General features: G+C 31.7%; 1 protein-coding gene across 2 annotated transcripts in view; it reads right to left on the reverse strand.

The window, feature by feature from the left end:
• LOC106873178 (uncharacterized) overlaps positions 1-24,072 on the reverse strand; it is a 47,919-nt gene that overhangs the window by 14,872 nt on the left and 8,975 nt on the right. For both annotated transcript variants that reach the window (XM_089360038.1, XM_014920410.3), the window contains 7 exons: positions 19,361-19,388; positions 13,619-13,747; positions 12,921-13,033; positions 11,601-11,718; positions 10,193-10,356; positions 9,190-9,249; positions 2,157-2,265 (listed from right to left, as the gene is read on the reverse strand). In XM_089360038.1, the coding sequence (XP_089216164.1) occupies positions 2,157-2,265; positions 9,190-9,249; positions 10,193-10,356; positions 11,601-11,718; positions 12,921-13,033; positions 13,619-13,747; positions 19,361-19,388 (721 nt within the window). The remainder of the gene's footprint in view (positions 1-2,156; positions 2,266-9,189; positions 9,250-10,192; positions 10,357-11,600; positions 11,719-12,920; positions 13,034-13,618; positions 13,748-19,360; positions 19,389-24,072) is intronic.

Here is a 24,072-nt window from a genome sequence, read left to right on the forward strand (position 1 = left end):
GTGAGCCAGATGGCTACACCAAGATCCAATCTGATTTGGCAGAATTTCTACGGCTGGATGCCCTTCCTAATGCCAACCACTCTGAGAGTGTAGTGTGTGCTTTTACGTGCCAATATATATATACATATATATATATATATGTATACACACACACACACACTTTACTATTATTTAAGCTGCGAAAACATCACAAAAAATTACTACTCAGAGTTTCACGTTCCTCATCATCAGACAGTTTAGATTAATCTAAACTGTCTAACGAATGGGAACGTGAAACTCTGAATAGCAGTTTCTTTTATATTTATGTGATGTTTTTGCAGCTGTAATAATAATAAAGCATATTACTCTACCTCTGGTATTCAAGTACTATTTTTTCCTGCCTTGTTTCACATTTATGTGCTTACTTTTGTGTGTGTGTGTGTGTGTGTGTGTGTGTGTGTGTGTATATATATATATATATATATATATATATATATATATATACACATCTGGTATATACAGGTGCTTGCAATTATCAAGTATTACCTCTAAAATTTATATATATACATATATATATATATATATACACACATATATATATATATGGTTTGTCTGATAACTGATGAGTGGTTGTAATACAGCTAAAATCAACTTGCTGCAGGAACTTACACCACTCAACTTATGCTATGAAATTCAATGACTTCAATAATCCACTATCATTATTGACACACATCTCTCTCTCTCACATATAATTCACTTCAACTAAATATCTTTCTTGTGGTTATAATAATCCCTAATTATAACTAGTTAACTGTAAAATAATATTTAGAGTTAAGTAGTACACTGGTGATAAATATCGATTACACACAAATAACTAAACTAGACTTCCAAGTACCTTTGAAGTCTTGGAAAATTTATCTTGGGAAACGACAGGTTTCAGTGATATCAGTTTTGTGAATATTTTTGATTGTTTGATTTCTAAAATGATGTCATTATATTTTGATACCTGAAAATTTAGCAGAATTGATCAGATGAATTTACAAGTGCAGATGTTATAAATCTAAATATATGCTAGTTGTTTTCATTCTACCAGGTGTGATTTGAAATAAAAGATTATTAGATTTCTAACTATGCTTAGTTGACAATCTTAGAGGTACTAAGATTAACTAGGTACTCTCTAGTTTATACTTCACTTTTGTTCCACTTATCCAGGTTTGATAACATTAGTCTTTATCTCTTGGCGAATGTCGATGTTAAATTAAAGTTATTGATCCAGTTGGATCTTTTAGTTCTAATTGATTGAGAACAATTATTACTGAGTTGTCTTTTCAAATATTTACTCTCAAACTAACAGCTAACTCTACACAACATACAAGTTTCTTTTACACTAAATTACTGCTTCCACAATTGGGAGAGTATTTTCAACCCTACATAACTACATTTAAGACAGCAGAAAATAGAAACATACACTTCATAAAGCAACCCTTTATTCAAAAATAATATTCGATTACTCACCTGATTTCAAATTATGACCTCACAGTCTGTTTCATCTACCTCTACTATCTGGTGCTGTGGAAGCGCAATGGCCCAGTGGTTAGGGCAGCGGACTCGCGGTCATAGGATCGCGGTTTCGATTCCCAGACCGGGCGTTGTGAGTGTTTATTGAGCAAAAACACCTAAAAGCTCCACGAGGCTCTGGCAGTGGGTGGTGGCGAACCCTGCTGTATTCTTTCACCACAACTTTCTCTTACTCTTTCTTCCTGTTATGTTGTACCTGTATTTCAAAGGGTCAGCCTTGTCACACTGTGTCACGCTGAATATTCCCAAGAACTACGTTAAGGGTACATGTGTCTGTGGAGTGCTCAGCCACTTGCACGTTAATTTCACGAGCAAGCTGTTCCGTTGATTGGATCAACTGGAACCCTCGATGTCGTAAGCGACGGAGTGCCAACAACAACTATCTGCTGCTAATCAGAACTGGCTGACTACCTATCACCCCTAATTTCTCCCATTACATATACTCTGTCTTATTCCCAAAATGTCCATTAAGCAACTTATTCATGACTGCCACCATCACACAACTACATTACACAGAAACTCCCACAGATTTTATATCCCCTCCCACCCCTCAACCTTTAATAATGTTTTTCCTTTGGCATTATTTTAGTTTTGCTTACCTTCAATTCTATTGGACTTCGACCGAAAACACTGGACACCACATCTTCCATTTGGTGCTCTACATATACATTTCCCATCAACATTCCAAAATTCATCAAATATTTCAACCTTTAAAAAGAAAAGAAAAAATACATCCATTGAATTAATATTGAAATAAACAAACAAAACAAATGAGAGAGAAGCTTCAATACTTTCATCATAACATATCCTTGTACTTTAACCTCACATCTTTCTTTCTTTCCATTTGGAGAAGCCACATGTATTTACTACTTCAGCAAGACACCTGCTTGCCGGGTCTTCTCAAGTACTGCATATTTCCAGAGGTCCCGGTCACTAGTCATTGCTTCGGTGAGGCCTAAAGTTTGAAGGTCGTGCTTCACCACCTCATCCCAGGTCTTCCTGGCTCTACCTCTTCCACAGGTTCCTTCAACTGCTAGTGTGTGGCACTTTTTCACACAGCTATCCTCATCCATTCTTGCCACATGTCCATACCAGCGCAATCGTCTCTCTTGCACACCACAACTGATGCTTCTTAGGTCTAACTTATCTCTCAAGGTACTTACACTCATGCACACTGACATTACACAACCATCAGAGCATACTGGCTTCATTTCTTGTGAGCTTACGCATGTCCTCAGCAGTCACGGCCCATGTTTCACTGCCATGTAGCATGGCTGTTCGTACACATGTGTCATACAGTCTGACTTTTACTCTGAGCGAGTGGCCCTTTGTCACCAGCAGAGGTAAGAGCTCTCTGAACTTTGCCCAGGCTATTCTTATTCTAGCAGCTACACTTTCAGTGCACCCTCCCCCACTACTGACTTGGTCACCTAGGTAGCGGAAGCTATCAACTACTTCTAGTTTTTCTCCCTGGAGTGTGGCAGAAGTTGTTTTCTGCACATTTTCAGTGTTTATTGCTCCTGAGCATCTGCCACATACAAAAACTATCTTGCTAGTTAGCCTTCCTTTGATATTGCTGCACCTCTTATGTATCCATAGCTTACACTGGGTACATCTTATGGAGTTTCTACCTATGATTTTTCTACAGATCGAGCAGGGCCATCTACCTGAAGGGGTTTGTGTTTTGTCTACCTTCCTACTTATTAGGACTTTGGTTTTGGCTAGCTTGACTCTAAGGCCCTTCGATTCTAATCCTTGCTTCCACACCTGAAACTTCTCTAGTTCTGATAGTGACTCAGCAATTAGAACAAGGTCATCAACATAGAGGAGCTCCCAGTGGCATGCCGTTTTGAATTCCTGTGTTATAGCCTGGAGGACTATGACTGAGCCTTGGTGGACCCCTACCTCTACTCGGAATTCTTTGCTGTACTCGTTGCCAACCCTCATCTTACTGACAGCGTCCCTATACATGGCTTGCACAGCTCTCACTAACCACTCATCTATCCCTAGTTTCCACATTGACCACCTGATAAGGGAGCGGGGGGACCCTGTCAAAGGCTTTCTCCAATTTAACGAAAGCCAGGTACAGAGGTTTATCTTTGGCTAGGTATTTCTCCTGCAGCTGTCTTTCCAGAAATATAGCATCAGTAGTGCTTCTCTCTAGCACAAACCCAAACTATATCTCATCTAAACTGACTCTCTGCTTAATTTGTTGGGCTATGACCCTCTCGGTGACCTTTATTACCTGGTCCAACAACTTGATACCTCTGTAATTGTTTGTTTCTAAAGCGTCACCTTTACTTTTGTAGTAGTTGACTATGGTGCTGCTACACCAGTCATTGGGTATGACTCCTTCGTGTATCACCTGATTAACTATACGGGTGACTAGGCTATAGCCGACACTGCCAGATATTTTGAGCATCTCTGCAGTGATTCCTGATGGGCCGGGAGCCTTCCCCGTCTTCATACTCTTGATCGCTTTATCTACCAAGGTACTGTCAATTAGGATAGCTGGTCCCTCTGTTGGGTCGACATTCGGCAGACTCTCTTTCTCCCATTCATTCTCTTTATTGAGCAACCTTTCATAGTGGCGTCTCCAAACCTCTCTCTTTGCAGCTTCATTTAGTGCAAGTGAGCCATCATCTATGCGGACACATTTCTCTCCCACGACATCACGATTCTCTCTCACACACTGTCTTGCAACACGAAATACTTCAAGTCTTTGGTCCTCACGGCGCAGAACATTGGCAATTTTTTTCTTATCTGCTTCCACTCTGGCTAAGTAAACCTGTCTTCTAGCTTCCCTTCTGGCAGTCTGATACAATTTCCTGCTACTTCCGTTCTTCCAAGCCTGTTTCTTTTGTCTAATAGCCCTCTTCCAGTCCTTCCAAGCCTATGCATACATACATATATATATACATATACAGATATATATATATTTATATGTACATATACATATATATATATTCACATATATATATATATATATATATTCACATATATATATATATATATATATTCACATATATATATATATATATATATATATATATATTCACATATATATATATATATATATATTCACATATATATATATATATATATATATTCACATATATATATATATATATATATATTCACATATATATATATATATATATATTCATATATATATATATATATATATTCACATATATATATATATATATATATATATATATATATTCACATATATATATATATATATATATTCACATATATATATATATATATATATATATTCACATATATATATATATATATATATATATATATATATTCACATATATATATATATATATATATATATATATATTCACATATATATATATATATATATATATATATATATTCACATATATATATATATATATATATATATATATATTCACAATATATATATATATATATATATATATATATATATATATTCACATATATATATATATATATATGTGTACATATACATATATATATATTCACATATATATATATATATATATTCACATATATAATATATATATATATATATATATATATATATATATATATATATATATATATTCACATATATATATATATATATATATATATTCACACATATATATATATATATATATATATATATTCACATATATATATATATATATATATATATATATATATATATATATATATATATATATATATATATTCACATATATATATATATATATATATATATATATTCACATATATATATATATATATATATATATATATATATATATTCACATATATATATATATATATATATATATATATTCACATATATATATATATATATATATATATATATTCACATATATATATATATATATATATATATATATTCACATATATATATATATATATATATATATATATATATATATATTCACATATATATATATATATATATATATATATATATATATATATATTCACATATATATATATATATATATATATTCACATATATATATATATATATATATATATATATATATATTCACATATATATATATATATATATATATATATATATATATATTCACATATATATATATATATATATATATATATATATATTCACATATATATATATATATATATATATATATATTCACATATATATATATATATATATATATATATATATATATATATTCACATATATATATATATATATATATATATATTCACATATATATATATATATATATATATTCACATATATATATATATATATATATTCACATATATATATATATATATATATATATTCACATATATATATATATATATATATTTATATATATATATATATATATATTCACATATATATATATATATATATTCACATATATATATATATATATATTCACATATATATATATATATATATATATATATATATATATATATATATATATATATATATTCACATATATATATATATATATATATATTCACATATATATATATATATATATATATATATATATATATATTCACATATATATATATATATATATATATATATATATATTCATATATATATATATATATATATATATATATATATATATATATTCACATATATATATATATATATATATATAGGAGAGAATATACAAAAAATAACAACAGACGAGGACAGGTGGTGTAAATAACAAAAGTATATATTAGTATGACGCTCGGGAATACGGAAAGTCTTTGACGTTTCGAGCTACGCTCTTCAACAGAAAGAATACGGAGACAAGGAGAAAAACACGGAGAAAAAAAATTGAATAGTGTTCAGTCAACGGTCAATCATAATAATGGCCGATCATAACAATGACTGACCGGAAGTTAGAAATTCTTATTTCAGGAGAGCTAAGAAAGGGGGAGATATTCACATATATATATATTCACATATATATATATTCACATATATATATATATATATTCACATATATATATATTCACATATATATATATATATATATATATATATATATTCACATATATATATATATATATATATATATATATATATATATTCACATATATATATATATATATATATATATATATTCACATATATATATATATATATATATATATATATATATATATATATATATTCACATATATATATATATATATATATATTCACATATATATATATATATATATATATATATATATATATATTCACATATATATATATATATATATATATATATATATATATATTCACATATATATATATATATATATATATATATATATTCACATATATATATATATATATATATATATATTCACATATATATATATATATATATATATATATATATATATATATTCACATATATATATATATATATATATATATTCACATATATATATATATATATATATATTCACATATATATATATATATATATATTCACATATATATATATATATATATATATATATATATTCACATATATATATATATATATATATTTATATATATATATATATATATATTCACATATATATATATATATATATTCACATATATATATATATATATATTCACATATATATATATATATATATATATATATATATATATATATATATTCACATATATATATATATATATATATATTCACATATATATATATATATATATATATATATATATATATATATATATATATTCACATATATATATATATATATTCACATATATATATATATATATATATATATATATATATATATATTCATATATATATATATATATATATATATATATATATATATATATATATATATATTCACATATATATATATATATATATATATATAGGAGAGAATATACAAAAAATAACAACAGACGAGGACAGGTGGTGTAAATAACAAAAGTATATATTAGTATGACGCTCGGGAATACGGAAAGTCTTTGACGTTTCGAGCTACGCTCTTCAACAGAAAGAATACGGAGACAAGGAGAAAAACACGGAGAAAAAAAATTGAATAGTGTTCAGTCAACGGTCAATCATAATAATGGCCGATCATAACAATGACTGACCGGAAGTTAGAAATTCTTATTTCAGGAGAGCTAAGAAAGGGGGAGATATTCACATATATATATATTCACATATATATATATTCACATATATATATATATATATTCACATATATATATATTCACATATATATATATATATATATATATATATATATATATATATTCACATATATATATATATATATATATATATATATATATATATTCACATATATATATATATATATATATTCACATATATATATATATATATATTCACATATATATATATATATATATTCACATATATATATATATATATATATATATTCACATATATATATATATATATATTCACATATATATATATATATATATATATATATATATTCACATATATATATATATATATTCACATATATATATATATATATTCACATATATATATATATATTCACATATATATATATATATATATATATATATATATATATATATTCACATATATATATATATATATATATATATATATATATTCACATATATATATATATATATATATATATATTCACATATATATATATATATATATATATATATATTCACACATATATATATATATATATATATATATTCACATATATATATATATATATATATATATTCACATATATATATATATATATATATATATTCACATATATATATATATATATATATATATATATATATATATATATATATATATATATATATATATATATATATATATACATAAACATATATATTCAAATTTGATAAACCTACAAGACTAGGTGAAAGCGCTAATTTACAAAACATGTGACATATGAATAAAAATCTGTAAATATACAACCATCCAGACATCTGAGTACCTGATTATTATTTTTCTAATATATATATGAAAAATATATATATACATATATATACACATATGTATGATGATGATGATATATATATATCCCTGTAAATATCTATACATATATATATATAAGTATACGAATATATATATATATATATATATATATATATATATATATGCATACAGTGATGTCTGGTGGTGCCTCAGGCTGTAGGTACCTTACTTCAATGTTCTCTATTCCGACCCTTTAAAATCATGATAGACATTGAAATGCTGATGCTATGTCGATGTTTTGAAATGGTAATGATTTCTTAAAATACATGAAAGATAAACAACCACTGAAGATAAACTTTGAAATACAAAACTTTTTGATTACCACCATTGTCTCTTTGAATATAAGGTAACCGTCAACACTTAATATAAATTTTAGCTATTTAGTAACATTGTGGACATATTTAGCATACCCTTTATTTTGGCTTGAGTAATAAACATCATTACTCCTCGTATATTCACCTGTAACAGCTTACATTAGGGAACACAGAAAACAACAATTTATGCTATTATCCAAATTAACAGAATCCTTTTAGAACATTATAATTTAACAAAATGTTATAAACAAAGACCAATATGAAGAATAACTTACACTTATTTCGTAGATTCCAGGACATAATCCATAAAATTTGTGTTTTAATTCGGAGAGTGTCTGAAGAGGATAACAAAAAAAAAAAAATCATCTGTAAAGAATATATGCAGTTAAATGGCATGAAGGAATAAAGGTATAAAGTAATTTAGCAGAGCCTCTTCAAAACTGGTTTTTAATATGTCCATATCAAAATAATTTTTTATAAGATTGAATTTTCATTTTCGTTTTCATGTAGAATATGGTAATAGTTACTTTTACTTGTTTCAGTCATTTTGACTGTGGTCATGCTGGAGCACCGCCTTTAGTCGAGCAGATCAACCCCAGGACTTATTCTTTGTAAGCCTAGTACTTATTCTATCGGTCTCTTTTTGCCGAACCGCTAAGTTACGGGGACGTAAACACACCACCATCGGTTGTCAAGCGATGGTGGGGGGACAAACACAGACACACATACATATATATATACGACGGGCTTCTTTCAGTTTCTGTCTACCAAATCCACTCACAAGGCTTTGGGTGGCCCGAGGCTATAGTAGAAGACACTTGCCCAAGGTGCCACGCAGTGGGACTGAACCCGGAACCATGTGGTTAGTAAGCAAGCTACTTACCACACAGCCAGATAGCAAAAAGTTTAAAATGAGATCTTCTTTAAGAAAATAGTTTAGGGAAGAGAGCAATAAGCTTACATTTATTTTACTTGTACCTTTTCAATGATGTTAATCCCAGACAAAATGAGATAAAATGTTCTGAGAACATTTTTATGAGAGTTTATAAAATCTATGTTAAAAGCCTCTACATTTTCTATGGCAGGGAATTCATATACATGGTAAATCCTTAAACCAATACAAGAGAATGAGTTTTATGCAATAGATCTCTACTTAGAATGAATTAACGAATAATATGAGTCAAGACAGAGAAATAATTTGCTTTAAAAAAGATATATTTTCTTTATTTCATTACTGATAATTTACAAATAACACTGAAACAGAGAAAAATGACAAACCTTGGAAGAACTGACAGCCACCTCCTTTAAAATTCGTAACTGTCCATCATAAAGTGTTAAATTATACACTTTTATATTACATTTTGAAGGTCCTTGTTTAAACTCCACAATTAACGCGTCATCTTTCAATGAATAGTCTATTTTACTTATCCATTCACGACACACTGCAAAAGTAAAGAGAAACCATTTATGTGAACATAAACATTACACAGATAGTAAATGTTGTTAAAGTAGGCCAAGGCTGACTAAATTTAAGCAGAAAATATTTAAGGTTATAATTTTCATGTCAATATCTGAATGATTGTTGTTCCCACAATATTACAAGAGACATTCCCACCAACAAGCTTCAATACCTTTATTACCAAATCTCATCTTTAACAGTAGAGGTCAACATGCTCTCTCACATGTCAGAAACTTGCAGCAGAAATGTCCATGAATGTTTAGAATCATTAACAGCAGAAAGAAGTCATTCTTCCTATTAATATAATTCTGTGCAATTAGATAGGAATTGCCATGAACAGCCAGTCTTAAATTCCTCACATATGGCCTGAACAGCTATAAAGTTTGGGCTGATAATTGAGCCCAGACAGATAATCAACTGTCTGTTAAATTGAACTCATTACTAAACTGTCACCTTGCTGACTACCCTTCTGTATTTGGTTTGTACAACCCTCACACCATATTCATCTACCTGTAGCTTCCTTAGTGCCTACCAGAGCACAAAGCATGGAATCTTGTCTAAAACATTCTTTGGGATAACAGATGCTACCAACTTTCTTTCAGTCTGTTTAAGATTATTTCTCAGATTTCTCTATCATGCCATTCATAGTATTTTTTCTATTCAACCTCCTTACCAATAACCAAAATGTAGGTCTATGTCACTATCTCTCTTCTATCATGTTTCATACCTCCTCTCTTACACATTACTCTGCTTCCCTCTTCTCACTCACTCCTCTCTTACTCTCTCACCCTGGTTCTGTCCATGTTATCCTTCTCTTCTTGGTCACAATGTCTAGAATAAATGTAGAGAGCATACAGATAATTTTTTGGTCTTACCAAAGATATGACAACCTGTCTAGCATTGGTGCCATGATAAAAGGTAACAGTACATTCTGTGAAGTTGTTGGTGCTCAAAAGAGCATCCAGCCAATGAAACTGTGCCAAAAATCAAATGAGACATGGTGAGAATGGTCCCTAACCCTTCTAGGAGGCAGAAATTCCAAACAAGTACCGATGACTCTGATGATATAACCCTCTCCAAGATCATGCCAAGAGATCTATAATAGTTATTATGAGGGTGGCGGTGGCGATGATGATGATGATGGTGGTAGTGATGGTGGTGAAAATGATGATGTCACCACCATTTTCCTCCAAGATTTTAAATAAATAATAATTTCTGGTTCCTTACTGAATGTATCAACTTCCTGAGCAGGAGGATAATTGTTTCCAGATTCCGGCAACGGATAAAGATGAACCAAAATTTCTTTATTTTTTGTTACAGGATATATTTCAAATTTAAAGTCATGCTGCAAATAAATTTTTTAAATTCTATTAATATGACAGAATATTTAAAACATTGTTCAGTTCAATCAAATTTTATAATAATTTTAATTATATTAAAAAAATTAAAACATTCAGCTATTTTACTCTGTTATCATTTTGATATATTTTTCATTGTCTAAATCTAATCCTCCACAAGGATTATGTAAACAATTCTTTGTTGGCCCATTTATATTAATATAAATATCATTTGAAGTGACTACACATATTTTGCAGGTATTTTAAGATCTTAGACCAAAGCTTATTGCACTTCTCACCTTCATTGACATTTATCATTGTCAACAACATTCAGAATTATTTTACCTGTGTATATTAGAACCTTGCTGATCCTCCTAACTTCTGTCTCAGTTACTTTTTTCATCAAAAATATTGAAGTCACAATTACCTTTCCTCAATATTGTTGACTAGCATTTATGTAGCAAGGAATGCCTACTCTTTTAGATACAAAGAAATGTGATAATTCTTCTTTAGACATGCTTACTTTAAATTTGTTGTTGATGTTAGTCTTCACTAAGTCATAGCTACGAAGCAGAGCCATTACATACATATTACACAAGTGTAAACTTAATGAGGAACTTTTCTTCTTTTTTAGCTCTTTTATTACCTTCAATGCTCAACAACTACTACTTTCTACAGTCCAAACCAAAAAACATTCACATCTTTCTTTAATTTTCCAATTTTTTCCTTCAAAAGGAACAAATATTTACCAAACCATTTCGTCAGAAGTCCCTTCCTTCAGCAACATCCAAAATAGAACTTTCACTCCAAAAGTCCACGTTAGTCCCTTTGTCTCTAACATTATCTTTATAATCAACCTTAAAATTTAGTTCAACATCACCAAATACTTCAACTTCACCAAGCCAATGAGAGAACTTCTATATGGTTGCTTAACCTTCTAAATATAAAAGTTAAATATCCCTCAAATCACTTCCCATCTTGTTTCTAAAATGAAGGTATTTGTAAATGTATCCCAAGAAACACTGTATGAATAAAATACAAGGTGGTCAACACTGATGTATCTCTGATCAAAGGTTATCTTGATCAGGACTAAAAAATAACTTCATCTCCAGCAAATCAATAGAACATGCAGGGTCAGTAATATATTCCATGTAGATGACCACCTTCCTGGGGTTAAGGAAAGATTCTTTAAAGATAGAATCGTACTCACATTACTATTGGATTTGTTCTTCAGAAATTCAGAAAAGTCCAAAATTCTACAGATTTTTTTATCAGAACCTTTAAACTCATATTCAATTTTAAATCCTTTTAAATGGGTTAAACCTATTAAAATAAAATAATATATTTACTCATGCAATGATTCCAAAAATATACATATCTACTGGCTAGAGGATTTTACCCAAACTAACTTGTACAGCCACATACAGTGACATAATTAACTTTATAACTATTTTTAGTATTGTGTGTGTGTTTTACTACTATATAGAGTATCATACTCACTATATATTAAAAAAAATTTCTACTTTTAGTCTTGTTTTTACATATTTATAACAAGAAGAAACAGCATGAATTTGCAACATTCCTGTCTTTTACAAAAGTATTTGTTCCAAAAGAAAATAAATTTTATTGAGAATCAGAACCAGACTTCAGACTCAGCTTGCAAAAAGATTGTCTTATTATTCAGGTCTTGGAAAATGTTATACAATAATAACTGATAAAACATTACAATGTTCACATTTTAAGAACTAGATCTGACATAAAATTTAGTACAGAATCTCTATAAAAACTTAATTTTTAAATTTCCTTTAAGAAATGGAATCTTTGTCTATGCAATAAACATTTTTTGAAGTAAATGCACCATTTGATTATAACATAATGGCTTATAGAAATTAAGAGAAATTTTCTTACTTGCATTCCACACAGCTTTTATTCCCCTTTTGCCATTTCGCAGGAAATCTGTTAGTTCAAGAATCTTTGGCTTTTCTGGGTACTTTCCATTAGGAAAAGGTTTGAAGACATCCAAATCCTTCTGACAACCTGAAACATGGAAAATATTTCTTTGAAATCTATTGACATTATAGAAAAACTAATTTTTACATCATTAATAGTTCTTGGATAAGCATGGACATTCCTGTTGTAGATGACAGGTGAGGGTTCAGCAATTTCTGCATGAATGATTTGTTTATAAAGATCAAATGTTTGTGCTGTACATAAGCTCGCTCCCTCCATCAAATCAACATTGCATGTACCCATGCACACTGTGCTACACATCAGATGTCAAAATATTTGCAGAGTAACATGAGACAAAGTGTTTTTCTCAAGATCACCATGTGCAACTTGGTCTAGGAATCAAATCAACAGTTTTGAAATTACAAGGGCAACACTCTCACCACTGAGCCATATGCTAACACTCTTGGATATTATATAAGGAGAAAAAGAATGGAATAAGGGGCTAAAGCACTTATTTATTTATTTATTTATTTATGTGTTTCAGCCAAGTGGCTGCGGTCATGCTAGTTGAGATAATTAACCATTCTTATCATTATTTTCTAATTTAGTTGATCAATATTTCTAACAATTCTTAGATATTCAAAGTCAAGACTATGAAATATATAAACCTTGTTTAAATGAGTTTATCTAAATTATCAACATAAAGTTTTAGTTTCTAAATTATAGAAACAGTACCATTTATTCTATATTTCCATACACCTACCTCTAATTTATTTAAATTCTATCAATATATACTCCCTTCACAACTAAATGATGCAATGTTAGAGAAACAGCCTCATTTGTAGATTGCATCTATAAACCTTATCCTGTACATTATGGAAGCATCATTTTATACCAAGTAGTTTTAGACTGCCACTGTCAGCCAATTAGTAGAGAAATATATGTTCCTTCAACAGAAAAACTGATGCAGGATAGAGGGGGATACTTAGTCTATCCCAAAACACTCTAGTGCTGGTGGTGATATGATAAAATTAACCTGGTCGACAATGAGGTTGGCAACAGAAATATATGATAGAAGAGGAATCTAGTTGTAAAAAAACTGGCCAAAAAGGAGAAAGGAACAAAGAAAGATTAGAGAGAATATATCAAACAATTTCTCTAGTTTCAGTGGCATGATAAAAAGTATCAATGTTGTGGAATAGTTGGTAACAGAAAAAACATCCAGTCTAACATCCAGTCTAACAGTGAAAACCATGCCAAATAAATGAATAGAGGTTTGGAAGTAGGACTCTTTAATCTCACAACACACAATCTCTCAAGTACTAGTGGCATAATAAATTGTAGTCAATCAAGGTTATATGAAGTGGTTGTGATAGAAGAGGAATCTAGTTGTAAAAAAACTGGCCAAAAAGGAGAAAGGAACAAAGAAAGATTAGAGAGAATATATCAAACAATTTCTCTAGTTTCAGTGGCATGATAAAAAGTATCAATGTTGTGGAATAGTTGGTAACAGAAAAAACATCCAGTTAGCTGTGAAGACATACTAAAAATAACATTATGTACTGAACAACAGCAGAGTTGGTAGACTTTATTCTGTTGCTGTAGGTGCTAGAGAATTAAGGGGCATGACATGACGCAGTCAAACCTGTCTAATCCATGGGAAAACACTCACACAAAACAATATTTTTTACAAAAGCACACTAAATCAGTCTTTGTTGTTTAAGATATTTAAAAGGCTGCAAATTTACAATGTCTTCTGATCTTTATGTATATCACAAATACCTCTGTCTGTTTGTCTGTGTGTATACACACACACACACACACACAGGGCCAGATTTATGGGGGTGCCAAATATGCAATTGCCCTGGCTCTTAATATTGAGAGCTCCTTTCTACAAAGGATATGGTGCACTCAATATAGGGTGGCCACTCAACTTCCCAACAATATTGCATGAAGAGGCTACCTTTCAAATTACAAAGATCTGTACTGCTTAAAAAAATGTAATGGATTCTCTTTAATGATAAATAACCAAAGATTTTCTTCACTTTAATGACAACAGTTTATAGAATTAAAAAAAAAAAGCTAAAGAAAAGCAGATTTTTCTACTTTAGCAACACTAGTCCCCAAAAGCCTAAATGTGTGTGTGTGTGTGTGTGTGTGTGTGTGTGTGTGTGTGTCTGGGGGGGGGGGGGGGGGTATGACGGTATGTATCGATAAAAAGAAATAGATTGAAAAAAGTTTTATTGTCTCTAGTTTAAGTTCTGCCTTTCAGACACCAGTCCCCAAAACCAGCATGGTGCTAGTGAAATGACAGCGGAAAGTAGAAACATGCATGTATGTATGTATGTGTGTATGAATTTATATAGAAAAATAGACTGAAAAATAAATTTTATTGTCTCTAGTTTAATTTCCAACACAATTGACCAATGATGACCTCAAACTGACTGTTTCCAAATAAAGGGGCATGCGTGCACACACACACACACACACACACACACACACATATTAGCACTGCTAAGCTTTATGATTTCAGTAAGTCTTTGAAATCTTCCTAACAGTTAAGTACAAAATAAATTCCAAATTTAAAATTTTGATTTTTGTTTTAACTATAAAATTACATCTCTCAACAGTTAAAAGCACTTCTTGTTTCTGCTTTAAAATTATTGCAGATATGTTCAAATGATTTTTTAAAAATCTGTTTTCTTCAGACAAAATTGCTAACTGGGGCAAAATCAGTAATTTCTGTTTTCTCATTTTTTTTCCTTACTAATTTGAAAACATCTTATTGTATTTTACATTCTGAAACATTTTCAACTCTTACTTAGAAAAAAAAAAAAAATCTTTTCTCTCCTTTATTATATTTTCCCAATGAAGAAAAAAGCTAAACACAGCAAGTGCATGTGGGAAAAATGATATTAGAATTTTGAAAAGAAAAGGGACATTTTCAGTCATTTAAAATGTATAGAAGGAATATTTTTTATTGAAGAAATGTATAATCTTTTCTACTCTAGGCACAAGGCCCAAAATTTTGGGGGAGGAGGCCAGTCGATTTTAGATCAACCCCTGTACACAACTGGTACTTAATTTATTGACCCCAAATGGATGAAAGGCAAAGTTGATCTTGGTGGAATTTGAACTCAGAACGTAAAGACAGATGAAATACTGCTCAGCATTTCATCCGGTGTGCTGACATTAATGCCAGCTTCAAACCTTTGAAGAAATGTATAATGGGATAAAAAAATATCACTTGTTTTCCCTTCTGTCTACCATATAACAACAGTTTGTCACAGCAGCACCTTGTTTCAACTAAGATTAAATTTAAGGGAAATTATATCATGTAAAGTAGAAATGAATTTTCACAGTATGGTAAAACTATGAAAATGACAGGGAACAGGGCTTTAAGAATGCCATATAAACCCCTCATAACTTTTTATAATTTTTTTTGAATTTCCAGACAACTTATGCAAATTTGTATTCTACACATGGGGATTCACATGACTACAAAAATAAAATAAAAAACATCTTTTAAAAAAAATCTGTTTAAAATATAAACAATCCCAAATTTTGGCTTAAATCCCCACAATAGGTCATTAAAGGTGTTTAAGGGGAGAAAGATATTGAAAAAGATCAATACATCAGACTGACACACGAGGGGATATGAGGTTGTTGTGAGATGAGCTAAAAATAACAGCTAAATAGCCCTTAAATCATGTACCAACATTTTTGCGGGATTTTTGTATAATCGTATGAATTCCCTCGTGTAGAACATAAATTGGATCTTTTCTGTTTGGCTGCTGTTTCAAAGTTTATTGAAAATTTTGAAATTTGGTAAATCAATGTAGATTTCCGAGTTGAATTGCTGGAGTTATTATACTTTTCCAAAATACACTCAGAGATATTGAAGATGTTTCAGAACAAACACCTGAAGCAAGATATGAAGCTCAGACATAGGCAGACAGAATTGATTGTCTTGAAACTGCTCTGATAGCTAAGATCTGGCATATAATTCTTGTACAGTTTTACAGTATAAATGAAGCTTTTCAAAGAGTTAAAGTTGATTTGAATAAAGTGATTGATCTTATTGATTCTTTGGAAAGCTTTCTGAAATTGCTTCAAGATAGGCATGAGGAATTGGAGCTGAATGCCAGGAACAAGTGTGGAAACACAGAGTAAAAAGCAACAATAGGTAGATCAAGGAAGAGAAATAAACGTGATATAAATCTAGCATCAGGCTCTGAAGCAATTGTCCTTTCTGCAAGAGAAAAATGCACTCAGAGATATTGAGGATGATCAGATACGGAACATTCAATGTCATTTTAGATCAGTTGTCTGTTGCCTTACAAAAAATGCAGGGTAGCCTATCAATCAGTGCATGACAAGTTTAAAGTCATAGTGGATTTAGGTAGTTTACCTGATGCAGAAATAAGATCTGAAGCTGTGAAACTCATCACTGCTTCCCTTTGTGATCTTAATGAGGTGTTCATAGAAGAAATTGTACAGTTTGCAGCTTTTTTGTAAGCTCATATCATGTTTTACCCCATCTCAACTGGCACTTTTAATCCATAATGAAGGGCTTGCTGAAACCTTTCCTTATGTTGATGTAGCTCTTAGAATATTTTTGAGCTTAATGGTCACAAATTGTTCTGGAAAGAGGTCATTTAGTAAATTGGGCCTGATAAATAATTACCTGAGGACCGCAACGAGAGAGCAGTGTCCTAAAGACAATACAGTTTGAAGAATTTGTTAAAGATTTTTTGAATGCCAAATGCAGAAAGAAAGACTATGTGTGGGTATTGAAGTAGTACATAGCAATAAGTTGGTAAAATTTGCTGTAATTAGTTTAGATGACAAAATTTTGCATTAACAGATGCATTTAAACTAACTCTGCTAACTTGTCAAATTCAATTGCAAGCAATATACGGGTTTTCAGATTTAAATCTGGTGATTTTCATTGATTTTAAGTTTTGTTTCTGAGGGGCCCAATGAACTTGAAGTGCCCCAGGGCCCCTTTGGGTTGAATCCAGTCCTGCACACATGCACAACCATTTTGTTTAATTTCTTGTCAGTCACCATTTGTCATCACCATTGTTATGCCCACTTTACCATGTTTGTACCAAAATGTACATCAAAGTCACCAACCATGATAAGTGGATGTCAGAAATAGTTCTTTTGCTCATCTCTCAATCCAGACTGAGGTGTCTCAGTTGAGGTAACAACTGCATTTGTTTCTCACCTAACTTTAAATTCATTCTGTCACATACTCTGACTACCTCAACCACTCTATTCAGTTTCTTCAATTGCAGTATACATTCCCAACCTAGTACCATGTGGTTACCCAGCTAAAAGAATTTGTACCAGTGTTCATTGCCTGCGAAGAGTCAGGCAGAAGCTCCCCTGCCTATCAACACTTTGAGTCAGCATACATCTACCTTTCTTCTCTCTAACATCACAACAATATCTTCAGATCTATTGTTCATTACATCAACATTAATGATGACAATTCAAATGCTCTGTGTCTCAAAGAGAGTTTCTGTGGTGGTGGTTATGATTGGATTGCTGATGTAAAATAATTGAAAAATGCAAAATGATAAATTTTACATTTCTTTCAAGCTTCTAAAAGAAATAAGGTGCATTAACACGGATAAATATGATTCTAATATAGTTTTTTAATCTGAAAGGCAGTTTAATTAAAATACTTACAATTTGTCGGATAAAGATAATAAGGTTCCTGAAAAGACAAAAAGAGAGAGATTTTTTAAAAATATTTTATTCCTATGGAATTTAAATTTAGTTACAACATTTAGTAACTAACAACGAAAATATATTGAGGTTGCAATCATAATGAAGTCAACTTATAAGGAGAGGTAGAGCTCATGTCCATCTCATCTTTTAATTAGTATCTAGGACTGTGATTTTGGGGAGATTTGGTTGGTGTTTTTAACAGTTTGAGTAACCTTATAGACTTTTTCTCTTACCTTTATGAAAATAAAATATATGGCTGCAAACCAAATCAAGTAAATCTCTTATCATAAAGTATTGTGCAGGCATGTACATACTTACGTCTGTATGTCAGGAGAGTATATTCCAGTTGTGCTAGGTGTGCTGCATACCCATTGAAAATGACAAATTTATTAAAAATATTAACCTTGCTCATTTATTTAATCTTAATGAAAAATCTTAATGGAAAACTTTTGTTATGCATCTGCATGAAATTTGGTGGTGTTGGAGACAATCACAAAGCTCATCAGTTCAATGCCGAAAAGAGTTTCTAATTTAAAAATTGCAAACGGAATGTCAACTAAATACTAAAGTATGTAGTCCTACCTATTGATTACATTTCAATTGTTTGCTTTGCGTATTTTTTTATTTTTTTATCTAGTTTCAACTCCCGAGCTGTGACCATGCTGGGGCACAGCCAGTTGGTGTTGCTGCATAATTTTACTTCACGAATGCTTTTTAGGATGACATTTGGTGCATGAGAGAGTTTGATGCAGCTGCCCTCATCTGCACCTCCTGCCACAAAGTTGGTTCATCTGGGACATTTGACAGGAAGAGGTCCAGCTTTATTTTGAAGATACCTGCATCCACCCCATGCAGGTCTCTCAGGTCCTTCGGGAGGATATTGAAGAGCTGTGGACCTCTGAAGCCCAGGCTATTGCAGTATTTTGTCCTATATCTTGATGGCAAATTTGGAGTCCTTGGCACTATGCAGTGGCACCCAGTTCTAGTAGAGAATAACATCTTGACTGGGCTGATAATCAACAGTCTACTCATGTATTTGCACACATTTACAAAACGGCTTACTGAAATGAACTTCCATTATGCAGCTGAGGAGTACAATTTTCATTGCACATCTTATGTGGTGTTCTCACGACATAAATAAATGAAGCTTATATGAAACGTACCTACTGCTATGATCTAATACATTTTTGTTGCTTTTCTAATTTATATATATATATATATATATATATATATATATATATATATATATATATATATATATGTATATATACATATATATACATATACACACACATATATATATATATATATATATACATATATACACATATATACATACATATATACACATATATACATATATATATACATATATATACATACATATATATATACATATATATATATGTGTATATATATATATATATATATATACATGAGGCAGATGTTCAGGTGCAATAAAGACTGTAAACAAACAGGAAACAACTTCTATCTCATTCCAGGGTGAAAAACTAGAGGTAGTCGATAGCTTCCGCTATCTGGGCGACCAAGTTAGTAGTGGGGGTGGGTGCGCTGAAAGTGTAGCTGCTAGAATAAGAATAGCCTGGGCAAAGTTTAGAGAGCTCTTACCCCTGCTGGCGACAAAGGGACTCTCACTCAGAGTAAAAGGCAGACTGTATGACGCATGCGTACGAACAGCCATGCTACATGGCAGTGAAACATGGGCTGTAACTGCTGAGGACATACGTAAGCTCGCAAGGAATGAAGCCAGTATGCTCCGTTGGATGTGTAATGTCAATGTGAATACCCGTCAGAGTGTAAGTATCTTGAGAGAAAAGCTGAACATTGGAAGCATCAGTTGTGGTGTGCAAGAGAGACGATTGTGCTGGTATGGACATGTGGTGAGAATGGATGAGGATAGCTGCGTGAAAAAGTTCCACACCCTAACAGTTGAGGGAACCCGTGGAAGAGGTAGGCCCAGGAAGACCTGGGCTGAGGTGGTGAGGCAAGACCTTCGTACATTGGGCCTCACCGAGGCGATGACTACTGACCGAGACCTTTGGAAATGTGCTGTGCGTGAGAAGACCCGGCAAGCCAAGTAAGATCGTTGCCAGTGCCCCTGGACTGGCTCTTGTGCGGATGGCACATGAGATGCACCATTTTGAGCGTGGCCGTTGCCAGTACCGCCTGACTGGCTCCCGTAGGATTTTCGAGTGAGATCGTTGCCAGTGCCCCTGGACTGGCTTGTGCGGGTGGCACATAAAAGACACCATTTCGAGCGTGGCCGTTTTCGTGCGGGTGACACGTAAAAGCACCCACTACATTCTCTGAGTGGTTGGCGTTAGGAAGGGCATCCAGCTGTAGAAACTCTGCCAAATTATATTGGAGCCTGGTGTTGCCATCCGGTTTCACCAGTCCTCAGTCAAATCGTCCAACCCATGCTAGCATGGAAAGCGGACGTTAAACGATGATGATGATGATGATGATATTAGTATTTTAGGTTAAAGTGATATTACTAAGGGGAAATGTGTGTGTGTGCTTGTTCTTGTCTTTGTGTTTGCGTGCTTGTTCTCATTTGTGTGTCTTGTCTGTTTGTCTGTGTATCCTGTCTCTGTGTGTGCGTGATACAGACAAGAACACAGACACAGAGACAATAACAAGCACGTACACACAGAGAAGAGCAAGCACGCACACACACACACTGACATGGACAATGACGCACACACGACCCATTAGCTTTCTTCTTCTCCCATTTTAGCAACTGTCACAAAAGTCAGGAAGACATCTGAAGTGAATTGTCGAGTAGTCACGGAAACAGTCGAATGTTTGTTTTGATTTTGTGAAGTTATATCGAAGGAACGCCAAATATTTATCTGTCTATTTATTCAATTAATTACTTTTAATGTTAATTAAGAGGTGGCATGGTGGTGGTAGTGGTTTAAGCTATAATAGAATGAAGGGAGGTAACTCTGGCTTATTGAGGTCTATAATTATATAATGATATACTCAAAAATTTGGGTCCATTATTCAATCAACTTATCAATCAGCCAACCACTTAATTAATCAATCAATTTATTAGTTCTGTAATGGGGTTGCATATCAATGTCTGAATCCATATATACACACATGCACATACAATATATACATACATATATACAACCATATATATATATATATATATATATATATATATATATATATATATATATATATATAAGAGAGATAGAGAGAGAGAGAGAGAGAAAGAGAGAATGACCGTGCGAACCAAAAGAGAATGGCGACGAATGGAAACAGGCTCCTTTTAACGCATCGCACGATCGACACAAAACATATGTAACATAAGAGGGCTCACATGTGAAATACGAGGAAATGCCAGCAAGGAAAGATCAAGACACAACCGTTAGATATATATATAGAGAGAGAGAAAATTTACTAGGGTAGTCAGCTGTGTCTGTGTGCGCGTGCATGCGGCAATATAAATAATAACACAATATATAAGACAGGCCGTCGTGTACAAGAGTGTGTATACATAATATGTGTGTGTGTGAATGAGAAATACAGAGAATGGAATAAGAGTCTGTAATATAGACTATAAGCATCCTGAATACGAAGATAGGGAAATACCAGTTCATAGTAGATAGAATGTCTGTACACAAGAGGTTGTGGCCAAATAGCAGAGCTGAAGTGTCACATGTTGTGAGTGAAGTTGAGGCTTCGATGCTGTAACCGGTTACTTGGTATAGAAGATTCTCGCAGGTTGTTCTGGCTGTTCTTTCGTGGTGGAAACATTCCACACAAACAGTGTTGAGATGGAACCACGGTTGTTGTTGGTAGTGTGTACTAGTGGTGGCATCGTGTTGGCGCTGGCGACGTGATTGTAGCAGATAGTAGAACGGTGGTGTTGACGTCGTTGCTGGAAACTGGCTGGAACTGCGTTCTGTGTGATGGTCAACGACCAGACCTGTGAGAGGTCTGAAATCGAAGACCAACTGGCGTGGATAAAGCAGGCTTATTTATGGAGAAAAAGAGGCTCCAGAAACAGCAGAAAAACACTCTCTCACATGACCTTATCAGAAGGCCACGATTGGTTGATGTTCACCCTGGCGCGAAACAGAATTGGAGACAAATGCCGCGCAAATAAGAACCAATCAGGGTGATGGACACAGCAGGATCCAGGGCGGGCCGAAGGCTAGATGTTACCCACTACGTTCGCATTTGTAAATAAATACCTGAGAGAGAGGTTTCACTACACACACACATATATATATATATATATATATATATATATTATTTATATTATTATATGATCGAATGCCACACATCCTTTTCCAAGTAAGTCTTATCTTGATAATTAGGATGCGCATTCTTCTTCTATCTCTATCTCTTCTGTCTATCTCTCTCCCTCTCTTGTTCTTCATCCTTTCTTCTTTCTCTCCCATCCTTTCCCTATTCTTCTCCTCTCCCCTTCACCGTTCCCTCTCTCTCTCACTCTTCCTCCTTGACTCTCTTGTTTGTATTGTTATTTTTTCTACTTAGATAGAAGGTGTCTAGTTTTCTATTGTTAATTGAGGAGATGATGGTAGCTAGGTTATGTGTTAGACTATATTCCATTCTTATTGTTTTGTTATTGATTATCTCCCAGTATTTGTTTTTTCCATTTGTAAACTGTT

This window comes from Octopus bimaculoides, chromosome 11 (assembly GCF_046866305.1).
Source record: "Octopus bimaculoides isolate indiv1 chromosome 11, ASM4686630v1, whole genome shotgun sequence".
NCBI classification, from domain to species: domain Eukaryota; kingdom Metazoa; phylum Mollusca; class Cephalopoda; order Octopoda; family Octopodidae; genus Octopus; species Octopus bimaculoides.